The sequence below is a fragment of the Cupressus sempervirens genome, chromosome 5 (assembly GCF_028749045.1).
Source record: "Cupressus sempervirens isolate cs-2001-9-10 chromosome 5, ASM2874904v1, whole genome shotgun sequence".
Lineage (NCBI taxonomy): Eukaryota > Viridiplantae > Streptophyta > Pinopsida > Cupressales > Cupressaceae > Cupressus > Cupressus sempervirens.
Genome location: NC_143122.1, coordinates 1,447,137 through 1,464,825, shown reverse-complemented (window position 1 = coordinate 1,464,825; position 17,689 = coordinate 1,447,137). Strand labels below are relative to the sequence as shown.

The following is a 17,689-nucleotide window of genomic DNA, read 5'->3' as shown; positions in this document are numbered from 1 at the left end:
TCCATAGGTTTGGCAGCCTCTGAAGAATAACAAAGAAATGAGCAAAAATCAAGTTCTGAAATGAGCCCAAAATGCCTCCAAACCCCTTAAAAGAGGGCATAATCCTAACTCATGTCCAAGAGGGGTTAATGAAACATATTTTAATAATAATTTTCATTTATTAGTTCATTAGCTTCCAAAGATTATCCCCTTTTTCCGAAACTTCACCTTTTTTGGGCCTGCCTGCCTTAGAAAAGATTATTATTTTTAATTATTTGAAAAGGAGACATGACAGAGTGCATGTGTATAAGTATGATAGGATGTGGATATGAAGTACCTGCTAGCAGGGTCAAATCCACGGGTGATGCCAAGATATGGTAAGTAAGCACAGGTATGTGTGTGATATCATGTGATTTTATGTAATATGTTACTTAATTTTGAGAATCATTCAAATAAGAAAGTATCTTATTTGGCATTTCATTGGAAAATCAATAGATTTCTGATATATGATGGACTGACATTTGGTGTTGTTCTTGTAATGAAATAGAGGGAATGACACATCATTAGAAAGGGGGAATATTGTCAGAGAGAGGTAGCCTAACCTTGTAAAACTGTAGAATGGTAATGGAATTCACACACCCACATGTAGAAAATGATCCTGAAATGATTTCTTATACATGTGTTTATGTAATAGATGTGTGAATATTGTCTTGAAAAGACTATTTCCATGAGATTATGTGTAGAATTTATTAGAAAGCATTCAAACAAAATGTAGATTTCATTTAAGGGAATGAAAAGTTGACCTTATTAGAGCAGAAAGGAAACATTTTGATATAATTGAATGTGGTTGCATGCATTATTGTGAGTAATGAAAGTTAGATTCTAGTCCTATTAATTAGATTTCTTAAATTTCTATGAATATTTTTGTGTTGTCTTTCTTATCTGCATCGGGACGATGCATTATCTAAGGGGGGTGGATGTAGCAACCCATTTCTCTTACTTCCGAATAGAAGGGGTGGTGTTGTGTCATGTACTTATTAAGCCTAATAATTTTACAGTATAATAATAACATACGACTGTTGAAAAAAGGAGTTGGGGAATGCAAAGAATTGGGGGTTCGTTACACATTTGATAGATTAGGAAATAGTTACAAATTATTTTTTGCGAAAGCCCCTTATTTCTTCTACCGAACATTTTATGAGGGGTAATCCGTGTGTTGTGGTAGCTCTACCTCTATAACCGGCTACTCTGTTGCAGTTGCTTGAATGGCATTATGTTTCAGGTATCACAAAACCAATTTCTTGCATGGACGTAGTTATACTAGATTTCCTATTACCTGTTTTTATAACAATAATGAGAGGTTTTCTACCATCTCTGAAGACGATTCTCTATCCAAAATTGGTGAAATTGATAAAACCCAATAGCAAGTGGAGCAGAATGTTAGTCAATATGAAAGAGTATTTTCAAATGTTAATGAAGTCACACTCAAATGGGACGTGGGAGCATGACCAATGCAATATTATTAGTGGCGGAAGATATGCTTGTCAATGTCAAGGTTAAATACTAAGATGAAAAGAGGCACCTTGTCATGAGTCCTAGCGGCCTTTCTCTGCATGACTTGCAAACCACGGTATTTGAGTTGTTTAAGTTGAATGGGGATGCCCAACAACTGGAGATAAGATATACAGATAAAAACAAAGATGTGCAAACTATGGGAGTGGAATCCTATAAGAAACAAAAGTGCACTTTGTTGATTATTATTTGAAATTTGATCACTCAAATTTCTCTTTTCAATGCTAGCTTTTAAGTAACTATATACAAACTAATTTGGTAGTAACATAGATTGCCAATTTTATATTTCTGTTTAATTAAATTGGATGAATAATGTTGCACTTGTAGGAGAACTTGTGTACATTCATATCACAATTTCTAACTGCTGATAGGAAAAAGCAATCCTTCCTTTCTTTTATAGTTTTCACTGTAAATATCAGAGGGTTTCAAGATGATTTGAAGTCCTTTTGTAAACATGACTAATGGTGTCAAGCATTTTGTGACTTGTTTGGATTTGTTCCTTCTTTTATTTTTGTTGGAGAGTTGCTCTTATGAGCTAGTTTATGTGATTTGTTCGGATCTCTTATGCTCAGTTGCATTGCCTTTGTGTCATATATCCTGTGATGATGGAGATGATTGGTGTGTTAATTTGATATTTGAATATGTTAGTGCCAGGTTTTATGCCCACTAGAAATCTTGTGTGGAATCTATTACCTATGACCTTTCGATTATAAGAATTTGTGGAGTCTTCTATTGTCGCATCATTCCTTTCTTTATTTCAACAAATACAACCATAGACTACTCATTCATATATGGGTATGTCAATAAGGAACCTATCGGTTGTTAGTATCAAACACGTGATTGCTAGATCAAAGTATCACACTTCTACTACCTACTGTAAGAACTACCCCTTATTATTAGTAAGATAGATTCAGTTATGCTAAAAAGCTTAATTCGTTCCTCAATTTTCCCTCTACTCATTGGAATAGTTATTTTTTTATAAATCAAATCACTCTTCTTATCTGTAAAGGTTGATTTTGATACCTAAACAAATGAATTGAAGTATTGACTCTCAATTTGTCATGACTTGATTTCATTTTTATTTTTTTTCTTGAATGCAAAGCGGGCCTAGAAAAGAGTTATTAGGTTCAATGAATTTGAATTTGTGATATTGTTACTGTGTTTTCTTGGTTAGATAGATCTTAAAAGATTCATGGATTATGTGATTTAATAATGAATGTTGTTAATTGTTTTCTTTTGAATTAAGAAAGATGAAAATTTTGTGTATATAAAATGTAAGAAGAGCTTGTCTTTGAACATTCTCGTAAGAAAAAGGAAATTTTACCATTATATAGAATTAAAATTCCTTGTAAATTAATGTGAGAATCAAATGAAATGATGAAATGGGAAGAATACCTACACTTGTGAAGTGATTTTAGTGAAAAATTATTGTATTCTATAAAAATGGGAAATTGCGTTCCATTTTTCTTAGTGTTTCATTTTCTTCTATTTCTTTCTAGGAGAAAGATTGTGATCACTTTCTGCTTTATTCTTTAAATAAGTTAGCTATATGCGATTAATTTTTCTTTTGTGAGGAAGATGAATTTTAGAAGGGTGCTGACTATGGGTAAATTGAGGAAGTGTAGATCAGACGAATGTGTGTCTAATATGGTGTCTTTAATCCACATGTGAGTATATCGACAATGTTTCTTTCTTTTGGATAGTTGAGATTCGATGAACTAGTTAAGATGTGTCTTAACTTGATACCCATTATTTCCCTTGCTTGATTTACGAACAACTACATTTTATTGATATGTTAGAAATGACACCATACTCACTGACATAAACTAAATGTATCCATTAAGTGTTTACACTTTTAGCTAGCATTTTAATTGTATGCCTATATGTTGGTAGTGCATAGTGGAAATTAGAATGTGATAGAAAATTAATCTATACATGTTGATCAAGGAATGTTAATGAATTTCTTTCATACATTGATTCGGCTATCCATGTTATTTGTGAATGTTTTTTTTTAACATGGTTTGATTTGACCACACCTTCCATTACTACTCCAAGTTTTACATGTTAGACTTCCTCATTGTTGGGCTGTGTATCTTTCAAGTCAGGAAAGATTCTGAGGAAGCTTAATAGCTTTGTGGTAGGGTGGTAAAACACTCCTACAAGATTCTCGCTCTTTTGTTCTTAGACAGATTTTTGAGCTCCTATCAACGTAGTCGACATAATCGGTACATCTTGGTATTCAGGTAACGAAATTATGGTTTCTTTTTACTTTGAGCATATATGTATATCATTTTTTTTAGTTAAGGTTAATGATAGTTAATCAGCTATCGTTGACTGGTCAATATTCAAAAGACCTTGACTCTCGTTGAATTATCCGCATTTTATGGAGATTGCTGATGTGGCCTTGATTTTGCAGGGGCAGTCTTTACACTTCTGTTCAATACTACTAAAAATGTTCCAGTCTTGTTCAATTGTATGTTTCATTAACTTGTGTTTCATATATTCTAGTACACTCAATAAATTTGTACTACCTTGTGTATTCTTAGACACAATCAATAAAGTTTAGACATTTGGTTCACCCCCAAATCACCTAGAACAGAATAAGTATTGTTGTATCCATTTGTCAACTTACCATCAAGAATTAGAGTGTCCATTATCCCTTATTGCATTCTACAAAAATTAATCTATTTGATAGGATAATCAATTCGGCTCCACATACAGCCGAAAGGAGAAAGAACAAAAAGGAGATCTGACAATTACAACTTTTTCTACCTAAACAATTGTTTTACCTTATAAGCAGATCTGGAAGTTCCTAAATTATTACAGTTTTTACCTTATTATTTCTCTAAATAAAGTGATCCGGCAGATCATTAAAAAAGCTTCACATCTCATTTTCTCAATGATTTGAACTTATGCAATCATAGTGAAGTTAAATTTCTCAAAATCAATTTTTTTTTTTAATTATTTCCGCCGAGCATCATTGTGTGATATTATTTTGTCGGTATCAATCTAAGTCGATCTTGAGTTAAATCCTACTCGTTATTAATTGACTGTAACTACTGATACCCATGTTAACCCGTCATGTACTTACATTTATCTGGGCAGTGGAGCAGTGGAGGCACGAATGAAGATTATTAATAAGAGGATCTGATAATTATAAGTGGATCTGCATATTTTATAATTGGATATGTTGTTAATCATTATAAATTATGTTTGGCAGAGCGACTGGCACTTGGCATCATATTGAAAAAATGTTCGTAAGCTTAATAGTCATACACAGATTTGAATAGACATCTGGTAAAAAATGATTTTAAATCTTACCTTATCGTGGCTCCAAGAAGGTGGGCAATGCTTTTCGAAATACTCAAACGAAAAAAATCTGTCATCTCAATTCTGCTATTGAATGAACCGAAGATTACATCAGGAAGCAAATCAAAGTTCACATTACACATACAAATCTGTTATAAAAATAGAAGCACCAAATGAGTAAGTCTGAGTAACTCTCAAGAAATTATTGTTCCCTGAATGCCGGCCAAAGCCTTGATTCCTGAATGAACATTGACTGAGAGAAATCTACCATTATGTTATCCTGCCACAAATGGCTGATGAAATATGATACAATATTATCAAAGTTGTTACCGTTGGGAAATCTCTGAGAATGCAGAAACCTCAGTATTTAAGATCAAAATCCAAGTGATCTAAGAATGCAGAAAATAATACATTACTTTCAGAAAGTAGGTCTGATAACCCTTTCAAAATATTCTTGAACGCCCTCATTAACTGAAGTTCTTAACTTGCAATATTTACCGCCCTTGCACAGTATACAAACACAACTACTGATGAAATATAAAACATAGAATCATCAAATTCATAATGAACAGAACTCTTGCATAACCAAAGTCGTCTGAAATAAAGATATGATTCAATTAGAATGACACTCACTTTCAATATAATGTGCTCCTGATCCTCGCTTCTCCACATTCAAATTGAAGTATTCATTCCTCGATGTGGTCAATCTCAAGCTGGAATGTTGAGCTTTGCAGTCTATTATCCACCTCAAAATTTTGACAATGTCTGGGCAATTTTATGCATACAGTCCATCCATCTTATGATTTGACTGTTTTACAGGATGACGAAAGAAAACACAAGACACATAAGAAGTTAGTAGTGTGGCTAGCTTATAAATTTCACCTTTGCAAAAATTACTGTAGTAGCCTGAAACATGAACTGCATTAGCATGCACATCCACTTGACCGATGCTTAGATCCACAGGTATACAAATAAGTGCAACAAAATTCCTGAAAGCAGATAGGTGGTTTGTGCCAACAGGGTCAAACTCTATGATAGCCAAATCTGACATGTAGACATAATCAATGTGCTCAACTGTACAGAGGAGAACCAACAACTTCCTAAACGCCGAAAAAAAAAGAAACTGCCATCTAATAACGTTTGCATACCTTTCTGTACATTTTGCCTGGCAGGATGACACTCGGGGCAAGTCAAACTCAGTACTCTTTAAAATAAACCCCCAACCTCTGATATCTCAACACAAAATGCAGGATGTGATAAATGTCCCTAACTGGATCAAATATAAAAGAGCTTCATTATGATTTGGCACGATTCATCAAATACAAGAAGAATGTTTCCCCAATGGCCAGTACTATAGTTAGAGAGTTCTAATTGAGTGTTCTTTATATAGAAAGTCATAAAATTTGAGACCTATTTATTGGCAGCTACTAATGGTTCCTCAAGCAATCCATCAAGTAAAGCAACTATAGCTGATAATCTCCACTCAGAGAAAAGTTATATTTCAAATTGTCAGTTCAAGGAAAAGCTATATCCACCTAGGAAAATTATGTCTATCTTACTTCAGAAATACAACTGCATTGTTCAAAGGCCATCTGATATTTCTGTGACTTGCATCATTAAAAATAAATAAAAAATTGAAATAAAGAATAAGAACAGAAGCAAGAGCCATACACAGCAAATCACTTGAAAACACTACAGTCATAGATCCCTTAGACATCATATTTGATTCTATTAGTACATGCTTGCAGCAAAGTACCTACGTAACAAAACAAGCTGTCAATGTGAAGATTGACCATAGACCCTTACAAAATAAGCTAATACCATGAAACAACAGCATCAGCTCAATCTTCTCTCTGCACAATGATTGTCTTATTTCATTTATTTGTACTTCAGAAACGGCTTTCTGATTTAAGTATAATAAAGATTGCTATAAAATTAAATTGTAGTGCATACATCATGATGTCTGAGACCAGAGTTGCCAGGCCTTGAACCCCCTAATGTATAAATGCTTATGAGTATACTGGAAAATACAAGCAACAAATTTTTTCACTCATATATTACCAAGGTCATCATGGTATCAGCACATGCTTCTATGTACAAGGTATTGTCGTTATCTTTATTGCCTCTGCCATCTGAACTTTATGCTGGATGCCATACAACTGTCTTCTGTGAAAATGGAATACTACTGCAATATCATACCCAGATTTTCCATAACAAATCAATTGCTTAAACGCAAATGAAAGAAAAAGAATTGTACAAAAGTTTACATATCTAAGACCCAAAAAAGTATAGTCTTTAAAATCATGGTTCCAGTGCATGGGGATTTCTGTAATGATAAAACTAAAAGCAACCTTCCCTCCAAGGCTAAACTTTCAAAACACAGCTTTAAATTTTCTAAAATGTCTTTCTGGTCACCATTTGCGTTCATCAATTGCAGTATCATTTATATTACAGGGCAATTAAAAATCAATATTGAGAAGTTATGATATAATGTGTGGCAAAATTTTCTCAAACATAGTAAATCCAAGAATGTAAAGTAAAAATTCTGCAAACAACTCTGTCAGCATGCCCTTCATAAAAGATATTCTCTATTAAATTTGTAGCAAACCGCTCGTATAGGGCATCTCCACCAGCCATAAGTGCCACAGATTTAGTGCATGCTTTTCGAGCCACTCACACACGAATATTTAAAATCCTTTAAAGCTTTCTTGCTTCTATAGAGAAAAAGAACCTCCTATGCGTTTTAAACAACATCAAATGAGGCTGCCTACAACCTACATTTGTTCAGAACATGCTGCTCTTATTCATAGCCAGTCCATTTATACAAAGTTAGCCAATGTTGTAGCTGTTCCTAAGAACCAAATATACATCCCTATCTAACAAAATTCTGGCCTGCTGAAACGATTAGAATTCAGATGAGGTTGCAAAAAATTGTATGTAACAGATAAAAACCACCAACCTAACTGCTAGGAGCTTCGATTTCAGCTTTATCCAAAATTAAGATAAAAGCAATATTTGATCAAATAAGCTCTACTGTCTGATTGCTTGCTTCAGTAGCTAAAGTGGTCTTGTTCCTTGAGAAAAGCCTGCAGCCACTAGAACCACCTATAGTAGCATAAGGGAAAGCTTCACTAGAGTCATCTGGAATAGCTGCCTGGGGAAGATCCTTTGAGGGTTTTGGATGTTCCTCTCCAGACCCAGATGAACACTTGGGAGAATGTGGATATAGTGACTTTTCATTGTTATTAGTGTCATTACATGATGGATCTAAAGCTAAAGAATCAGCAGAAACAATGGAATTGTTGTGGCCATCAAGTCCCAATGATTCATCAAAACATAGAGATGTTTTTGTTTTTTGCCCCAAGTCCAGATCAGTTAATGTCGGCCTTGTGGTGGGTATGGGTTGCGACTTTTGTCTCCCATCAACGTGCAATGCCAACTGCAAAACCACAACTGAGTAAATTTTACATGGCATTTTCTCTCATATTGCAAATTAAATACAAAAGCAGTTGCACTGTTACAATGGTAAATGGGAAATGACCCACCTCGTTCTTCAAACGCTCATTTCTATCTCGCAAGTCCTGATAGGTTTTCAAAAGCTTCTGTTCCTCCTGTTCCATAATATAGCTCATAAGAAATGTACCCTTAAAACAAAAACCTTATGCCCATATTGATGGCATATTCCAAACTATAACAGATCCCACAGAATATGAAAAGAAGGGGCTTAGAAAATAATAAGAAGCAAGGCTCTAAAGAAAAAGTTGAAGCACCAACCTCTTTCAGTCTGTCCCTTTCTGACAATAGAGCATCAACTGAATCCCTCAGTTCATTGTGATTCTGAATTTGGCATTAGCCCAAAATAAGTGATACAAGCAAAATATCAGTAACTTCCATATCCAACCACTCTTGTCTATACATGCTCAGATGCACAGAACTATGGAAAACCTATCAAAGACTAGAAGCCAAGTTCCACTTGGTCAAAAACAAATGAATACAATATTACCACTATTTGGCGTTATTAAAAATATTCGTTATTTCCATATACTTGCAACATAAATAGCAGCAGTACTCCAAAATCATAGAGATAAACAAAAGAAAAACCAATAGTGTCAATACATAACCAAACCCATTTACACATATCCACACTGTCAGTGCTGTTAACGAATTATAGATGACTAGCAACTAGATCTAATTTGTTAGAAGAAGTATGAATACAAATACAACCTTAATATCAGTAAAACTTGCTCCACAAGAAAAAGTCACACACTACTGCCATAAGGACCCATATTGATGGAAACATACCCACATGCAGAAAACAATAAAAAAACCTACCAAGGAGAAGAAACCAGTTCCAGTACTACCCCATAACCAATGATACAACCTAAAAACCAATAACATCATCATGCATAAGCATTCATGGCTACATGCACAAAACTATACCCCGGCCACGAAGGACTAGAAACCAGTTCCAATTCATTAAAAACAATGGAATACAAACATTACCCAAAATCAGTAATAACAGCAAAATAGGAATAACTTCATATACCCAAATTCAAAAGCAATATGCTACATACCTTTTTCTTGGGAGCTCTTCTGGAGGGCGTAGTCCTAACCCTTCCACTCTGCACTTCAAACAGAACTATTCCTCAGACCCATCTCTTAAATTCAAAAACCTGGACTAATCTTGTCCTCGCATTTCAAATAGAATGCAAATAACAACACTAAAAATAACCCGTATGCCATCCAGACATACTGTAGAAGCCCAACAAATTAAAATTCTCAAAAGATAAAATTAAAAAGACCAAGACAATCCTTAAATTTCTACAAAAATAGATGTAAGATAAAAACTGCCAATAACCCACATGCAATCAAGAACAGATACAGACACCCCACAAAGTGATGCTATAAAAAAACAGACTCATCAAATATTTGAAACTCTAAAAAGAAAATTTGAAAAGACAAATGCAAAAGCGGCAATGCTAATCCAGAACAAATCAAGCGCTCACAAAGTGGCGTTCTCAAACAAATAAACAAAATACTAATCCACTCAGAATCAAATTTCAAAATAAATGTAACATGCGAAAACTAACAATGACCCACATGCAACCCAGCAGTAATACAGAAACCCATGAAAGTGAACAAAAGACCCAATCCTCTGACCTGTGCAAGTGATGGTTGAGGAGATGGACTGCCCTGCCCATTATAATCATCTGTTTCTTCACTCCAGGAGAGTGAGAGTGGAGTAAGCGGGCTGCCTCCAATAGTGAAGAATTGAGAGATACGTCCTCCAGCAATCTGGGATCTTCTCCTTTTAGCACCCCATTCGAAAAAAACATTGTCTCCACAATAGCAGAAGGTTAATAGGGCCTCTGCTACATCCAATTCTTCAACCGTGAACTGGGCATGAAACTTCTTTCTACGCTTTCTTATGGACTCCGTGGAAGCCATTTCTACGATTGCTTGTAAACACCATACGAATACCAAATAGGAGAATGCGGTGAAGATGAAGAATGGGAGATAGATAAATGGGGTTTTTCTTTCTTTTTCCTCCTCCCCTGAAGCTAATTCTCTCCTCCCCTCTCTCTGCAACAGAATGATGTGCGCTGAAAAACAAAATCCATAGGAAGTGGACTGCTTATTAAGCTAATGCCACGTGGATTCCTAATTTCCTTTCCATGAAGTTTTAGGGTTGCAATCATAGAGGAGGGCCGTGAAAGAGATGAGATGTGCTTGTTGCCAAAAGTGGACTAAAAGCCAATGAGGAAATCAGAATATTGCACCTTCTAAACTATTTACTCTAATGTTTTCTTCTCTTGAGCCTCAATCAATTAACCACTAATATAAAATCTCTCGTAATTAGACACTTCGAAGTAAATAATCAAACAATAATTGGTTTACATATAGAAGTTTTCATGTCAAATTAAGTATAGAAATTAAATGAATTAAAATTTAATATTTCTAGTTGGATTTTGAATATGGGAGAACTAACGCTTCTTATGTGTCTCTCATGTTTCTATGTGCTTGTCATGATGTAGAATTATAAAGTTTGTTTGGGTGATTTTTCTAAAATTTACAAAATAATATTTTATTACATTTCAAATATGTATCTAGGAGGTTAGACTAAATTGATCTAGAATGTGGATTTGAATTTGTGCAAATACAAGAAAATAAGTGTTGTAAATTTAATAAAATAGAGACATCTAAATACTAGTATCTTTTCAAGTGTTTATCTAAGTTTATTTATTTATTTTAATGAATAGTCCTTTTTTATTAATAAATTAATATACTTGTTACAAATTCACAAGGTTTGTTTATCTAAGTTTTGAATCATTATAAAATATGGATCTATAACAATCTATCATAATCTAAAATAACTTGAGAAAAGGAGAATGAAAATGAAAACATACAATAAATTTGAAATGGAAAACATACACATGACAAAACATGAGTTTGAGACTTGACTTAGGCTATAATAAAACTATAATTGTCTATAGTGAAAATACAGAATCTTTAGCATTTGTAATCTATAGAAGTTGTGTAGTTGATTACAGAAAGGAGACATTGTGGTCTAAGAAGCACACACTACTTTGTCTCAAAAGTTGTTGAAATTTATGTTAAAGCTTTATCTTCACTTAATTACTATTTTCATTTGCATACTACCTAGTAACCTCTTGAATGCACAATTTATCAAATCAAAACTACAAAGACATATAATGGTGTACTAGATTAGCTATAAGAGTTTCCATGTGAATATATTCCAATTTGATTCACAAAAAATATTTAAAAGAAAAGACAGTGTGTTCTTTTAAACCTAAGTGAAAGAAGCATTGATGTATTCACACATGTGAATGCAAACCTTATGGGAAATCTAAGACAAAGATGGTATGTCTAAGTCTTAGATGTATAGGGACTACAAATATTCCTTTTATCATTGACATTTATTCATTACTATTAAATATCTATTCTTTAATAATATATATTAATAATTTTTTAATCATCATTTTACTTATCCACTAATGTTGGGTCCCATGGGCACCTGCTTCCTAATAGAGCGAGTTAGGAATATCTAAAAGGAAGTGGTCCCATAAATTTTATATGTGAATCACCTTTAAAAAATTAACTACTAGATTCAAGGAAGCTTGTAGTGTCATAAATTTAAAAAATACAAATTTAATTTCTTCATAAATTTCTTTGATAGGAAAATGAAGACTAGATGTTACAAGTGGCTTATTTCTTCCAGGGTTATTTCTAGACCCACCCGTTTTTACCTACTAAAATTGAGGGGGTTAAAAAGTTGGAGCTCCTATTTTATAGGAAAGATTCTAAATAAACCTTTAGGCCAGGGTCCCATGAAGTTTTTAATTGAATCCTCTTTAAAAAATCAACTTCTAAAATAAAAAAATCTAGGTGTCTCATAAATTTTAAAACTAAAGAGATTAATTCATTTTGGTGGGAAGTTGAAGAGCTTTTTGACAAATGGCAAAATCCTTCCCTAAGGCAGTGGGACTAATTCTAGCCCCACCCCATTTTCACCCCCTTAAATTGAGAGGAATAAAAAGTCAGTGCTCCTATTTTATAGGAAAAGATTATAAATAACCTTTAGCCCCCCTTAAAATGTTATCATTTGGTCATCTGCTCCACAAAAATAGAGCCCAAGCCCCTCCCATGGGACACCTACCTTAGCCCCCCTTAAAAAATTATCACAAGTCACCCACTCCACAAAAATAGAGCCCAAGCCCCTCCCATGGATCCCTGCCTAATAGTTATTATTTATAATTTATAGATATTCATCTCTTAATCATCTCATCTTCAAATTAGAAACTTCTTTCACAAAGTTCACTTCATTTTCAAACAAAAAATGGGCACACAAATTAATCATCAAGTTAATAAACTAATTGTTTTTATCCCATTAGAGATTCAAAATGATAAACTTTCCATTTTAATTGAGTTTGCTTTATAAAATGAACTCTTTATATTTATCTTCATCTCTTAGTAGATTTCTACAAATAGAATCATTCCTTCCTCATTTTATATATTTAACATCTTATATGAATTCAATCTCCAAATTAGTCCTCATCGAATCATGGTGTTATGTTATAGATATTTAGCATCCAAATCCAAAACAAAATCAATGTCATTTTGTTGATGTTCACATGGGATTAGTAAGATATAAAAATTGCTATAATTTTTCTTGAGCTAATTATTATTTATTTTTTAATTTTTTATTTTGATTGTATACATTTGGTGAATATGTTGCTAAATCTTTTTTAATTGTGATTGTATTTTCCTTATTGTTTCGGTTAGTACTTTAAAGAGGTAAAACAACTAGTTTGTGTACCTAAAGGGTGGTGTAGAGGTTAGCCGCTAGGAAATTATATATAAATTAATATATTGGAAAAGAATATTTTTATATAAATTTATTTTTTGATGAATAGTCCCTTTCTATTAATAAAATAATATACTTGAACTACATATTCATAAAAAAGGGGTCGGGGGATACAAGATCACCCTATGAAAGTTCACACGACAAAAGTCAAAAACAACAACTATTCACAAAATAAAATATAAGTAGCTCCCTTAGGTCACAAGAGCAATACCAACCAAGGGGGATCACCATGATCATTATAACTCCAAGAATCCATGGGATTGGCAGGTGGACTAGGAACAGTCCAACCATTAGCAACGTCTTTAGATCAACAACTTTCTCTTTGTCTTTTTCCTCTGCCCATGGCAAAGAAATTGCTAGATCCAAGTGAGGTAAAGACCACTTGCAGCCACCAAATACAAGAGGAACAACAGAAGGGGGAGCCACAGGAACCAGGGACTAGCCAAAATCATGACGACATGGAGAAGATGAGTGGTGTCACAAACCAGCAATGTCGCCACTAGGAGAGTAGTAATAAGGAGCCTACAAGCATGGTGTATACGAGTGGTGGGCAGAAGAACTATGGCCCTGACAGTGGCCCTAGGCCAAAGTGTGGACAACCAAATGGAAATTGTGCCAGGTGCAGTACCCCAATGATTGAAAAATTCTTAGAGGTGGACCACCTCCGGTGCCACCTTGTTGGCCTGGACCTGGATCTGCAACATGTCATTATTACAAATGCATGCTTTAGTGTACATAACAACATTGATATCAAGAAAGTTGTGAGTGAAAATAATAAAATTCCTAGCTTTCCACAAAGTAAACAAAATCTCCATCCTAAAAGTATGTCAGATCTAGGTAAATTGATGAGGAATCCTCGGGGAATCACCCATCACAATCATGTGCCAAGAAAAGGGTTTTGGCCTAAAAGGCTTTAAAAAATCATGTATCCACTACCAATAATTTTGAGCATGCCTATAGAACTAGAGAAAATATGCAAAAATGACTCAAGATGCCCACAAAAAGGACAATGAGGATCAGGAACACCAAGATGTTTGATTCGTAGCCCAAGGGGAAGCCCTTGAAACAATAGGCACTAGGAAAAATGGGCAATCTTAGGCTTATTAATAAAGTCCCAAATAGTATTAAATCAAGCCCTCCAATGACGAGGAGAAAATTGAAGATTTCATCATTAGCTGGGAGTATCAACCATAGGGAGATGGGGAGAAAGCCATCGATACCCTAAGTTGGTCTTATAACTGGTGAAGGGTGTGGTAGGATACCACTTCTAGTCTTTCCACCAAGGTCGCACGGACTAGATTCCCAACTTATGAAGCAAATGATTAGGAAAGGCAAAGAGCAACAAATCAAAAGTTTGACGATCTAGATGAGCAAGTTGAAATTGGACATGCATATCCTCCTAAGATTTGAGACTCATAGAGACCTTGGAGAAAAGATCCTTAGGAGTCTTGATGTTGTATTTGAAAAAATGCAAAGCACTATTGCCTTGAGTCTTGGCTAGAGGAACACCCTGAATGGAAAACAAAAGAGACCACCAAAGGTTATGTTGATTCAAAGAAAGCTCATCAAAAAACCCATCACCATCCTAGCAAAGCCAAGGCTTCACAACTTCCCACTCTTTCCAAATACTCTTGATAACAAAAGAGCCTTTCATATGAATAGGCTCCCGCATAATGAGAAGGTTCTAAAGACAAATCCCCTTCTACGCAAGCCTATTAATAGGATATCCAGAAGAGATATAGTGTCAAACCAACACTTTCCAAGCTTCAACACTAGTGAGAGCACAAATAATCCACTTAGCACAAAGAGAAAGCCCTTTCTTTTGTGTGGAAAGAAGGCCAAGACCTCCAGACTCTTTAGGGAGACAACAAAAATCCTAGGCAACCCTGTAAAAGCCATGATGATTAGAACCAAAAGCCTAAAGAAATTCATGAAGCAAGTGTTCCAGCTTGGGTAGGAGGCTTTGAAGGGATCCCAATAAGAGGAGTGAGTAGCAGGCAACACCTTCGATAAAATTTGGAATTTTCCTGCAAGAGAGAGGGGTTTGGTAATCCAGTAGTCAAGCTTTTTCTCAATTTTCATGAGCACAACATTCCACAAATCCACCGAAGAAGCTTGAAAGGAAAAGGGGATGCCCAAAAAGTGGAATATCTCCTCGCAAGTGACCCATTTCCACTCAAATTGAGCAAGCCAACGCTAAGCTAGAAGAAAGGATTGCCTATAACAGAGTGTCTTGTGCCATTGAATAGATAAACCAGAAGCTTGACAAAAGGTATCCAAGCATTGCAAGGCATTAATGATATTTTCCTCATCCTCTAGGAGAGTGAGAAATGAGTCATCAGCAAAGTGACCTTTAACAAGCAGGGAAGAAGACTCGGGCAAGGAAATTCCATGCACCAAACTAGAAGAAATTGAGTGGGAAAGTAGGTAACCAAAAGCTTTACCAACAAGAACATACAAAGATGGAGCCAGAGGACAACCTTGACAGATAGATCAAAAGAGCCTTGAGGCTTCAAATTGAGAGTTGTTGATGGTAATACAAGCATTAGTATCTTCAAAAATAATCTCCACATAATGGAGAAAATTAGGACCAAAACCCAAAGCTTAGAGCATAGCCAAAATGAAGGTTCATTCAATTTAATCATAAGCATTGGAAAAACCAATTTAAAAAAATAGAGTCTGTTGGTTGGTTATGAGCCCACTCCATGCCTTCCCAAATAACAATGATTTTGTCAAGAATATACCTAGATTTGATAAAACCATTTTTCTTAGGTCACACAATTAAGGGAAGAAGATGTAGAATCTTGAGAGCTAAGGCCTTAGCAATGACCTTGTATGACACGTTAAGCAAGGTGATAGGCCACTAGTAGCAAATATACTCAAGGTCACCAACTTTAGGTATGAATTTAATATTTCCTTTGTTAATGATGGCTCCAAGACTCCTAGTATGATATGCTCCAAGATAGACTTTGTGTGGGTCCTGGCCAATATACTCCCAAAGGTGCTTGTAAAATTCATAGGGGAACCCATCACACCCAAGGGACTTATCATCTACCATAGAAAAGACAATCTCCGCAAGGTCCCTAGTGATGAGAAGCTTCTCATAGAAAGCTCGTTGTTGGACCATTAGGTGGTTTGGAGTAACAAAAATACACTTTCTAAGAGCTTCCTCCTGGGAAAACAAATTTCCCTGTGAAGCAAAAACATTTTCATAACATTTGGTGTAAAAAAGCTTGTAGGATGTCAGGGAGATTGGAAAGAATAGAATTTTCCTATTTAATCTTTTTAATCCCAAAGTTGGTTTGATGGGCATTAAGAGCCTAGAAGAATTCTTTAGAACCTTTATCATCAGTCTTCAACCAATGGAGATGAGCCATAATTTGGCCACCCTGAGAAGCATAGTTATCAACAATTTGTTTTTCATGGTGAAGCTTGACAAGATGGACTTGCAAATTAGAATCAAACAGGTTAAGGGAAAGAGCTTCAAAAGCCTTCCTAAGAGCCTTGGTATTGGCTTCATAAGACCTCTTTCTGAATATAGCCAATTGCCGCCCATAGATGCAAAGAAACCTAGCAGTTCTAGTAATAGCATTATTCCACCATTGAATCCAACCTATTTGAGAATGGGGTCTCTACTCCAAATTCCAGACACATAAAATGTGAGTTGTTGGCTCCTAAATTAAAAAAATTTCAATAACCTAATGATATGAACAAATACATCTAGGGGTAGCTAATTTCCATCTTCAACATACCTATTTAGACATCAGGGCCAACTATAAGACTGTACTCCTACCTCAGGCTCTACAAGACCTAGGTGGGTAGACCTCAGATTGATTTATATGGTACTAATTCCAAAGCATACAATATGAACCTATACAAAGCAGATGAAACCCTTATTTCTCCTATACATATGTAATAACAAAGGTATGCAGTAGCAAATTGAAAAACCTATGAAATTCACAAGCTGAGTGAGGGTTGACTTATTGAACTCTTCAACATAAAAGGGAAATGAATTTGATTAATATGTTGAATATTAGCAAAACCAAGATATGAACAAAAAAACATTTAGATCATGTAGTTGATTAGTGCCTTACCTATTGGGAAAATACACAAATTACTAACACACATCCTTGGAGTTCATTGATACATCTCATGTATCAAGACTCCAAATCTATCCATTCACCTTGTGAATCAAGCATCTGCATCATTTCTAAATCTCATACTCAACCTATCCCTTCATGGAATCTATAACCTGTGATGATAAACCAAGAATTTACATGGCTCCATGAATCACAAGCAAAATATATCAACACATACAACCTAAAATAGGCTATAACTAGTTTTGTGCTCTTTGTTCACAAACCACAAAGAATTAAAAATAACACAAACATGAGAGAATATTTAGATTAAAGGTAAACTCATCGTTCATTTTAATTATTCTAT

General features: G+C 34.8%; 1 protein-coding gene and 1 long non-coding RNA gene across 2 annotated transcripts; both read right to left on the bottom strand.

The window, feature by feature from the left end:
* Nucleotides 1-5,245: 5,245 nt before the first annotated feature.
* On the bottom strand, nt 5,246-5,626 carry LOC149554308 (uncharacterized). The gene is made up of 2 exons (XR_016364350.1): nt 5,494-5,626; nt 5,246-5,362 (listed from the first exon to the last, which is right to left on the bottom strand). It is a non-coding gene; the product is annotated as an uncharacterized LOC149554308 (long non-coding RNA).
* Nucleotides 5,627-7,431: 1,805 nt separating this feature from the next.
* On the bottom strand, nt 7,432-10,472 carry LOC149554307 (uncharacterized). Its single transcript, XM_089828429.1, has 5 exons — nt 10,021-10,472; nt 9,435-9,482; nt 8,635-8,697; nt 8,406-8,471; nt 7,432-8,299 (listed from the first exon to the last, which is right to left on the bottom strand). Exons 1-5 carry the CDS (start codon nt 10,306-10,308, stop codon nt 7,880-7,882), a joined length of 885 nt encoding a protein of 294 aa, XP_089684555.1. The 5' UTR covers nt 10,309-10,472; the 3' UTR covers nt 7,432-7,879.
* Nucleotides 10,473-17,689: the final 7,217 nt, after the last annotated feature.

Coding starts and splice junctions, on each gene's coding strand:
- LOC149554307 (XM_089828429.1), bottom strand. CDS start 10,308: ATGGCTTCCACGGAGTCCATAAGAAAGCGTAGAAAGAAGTTTCATGCC. Junction 8,698..9,434: donor GAAGAGCTCCCAAGAAAAAG/GTATGTAGCATA, acceptor TGCCAAATTCAG/AATCACAATGAACTGAGGGA. Junction 8,300..8,405: donor ATGAGCGTTTGAAGAACGAG/GTGGGTCATTTC, acceptor GTGGTTTTGCAG/TTGGCATTGCACGTTGATGG.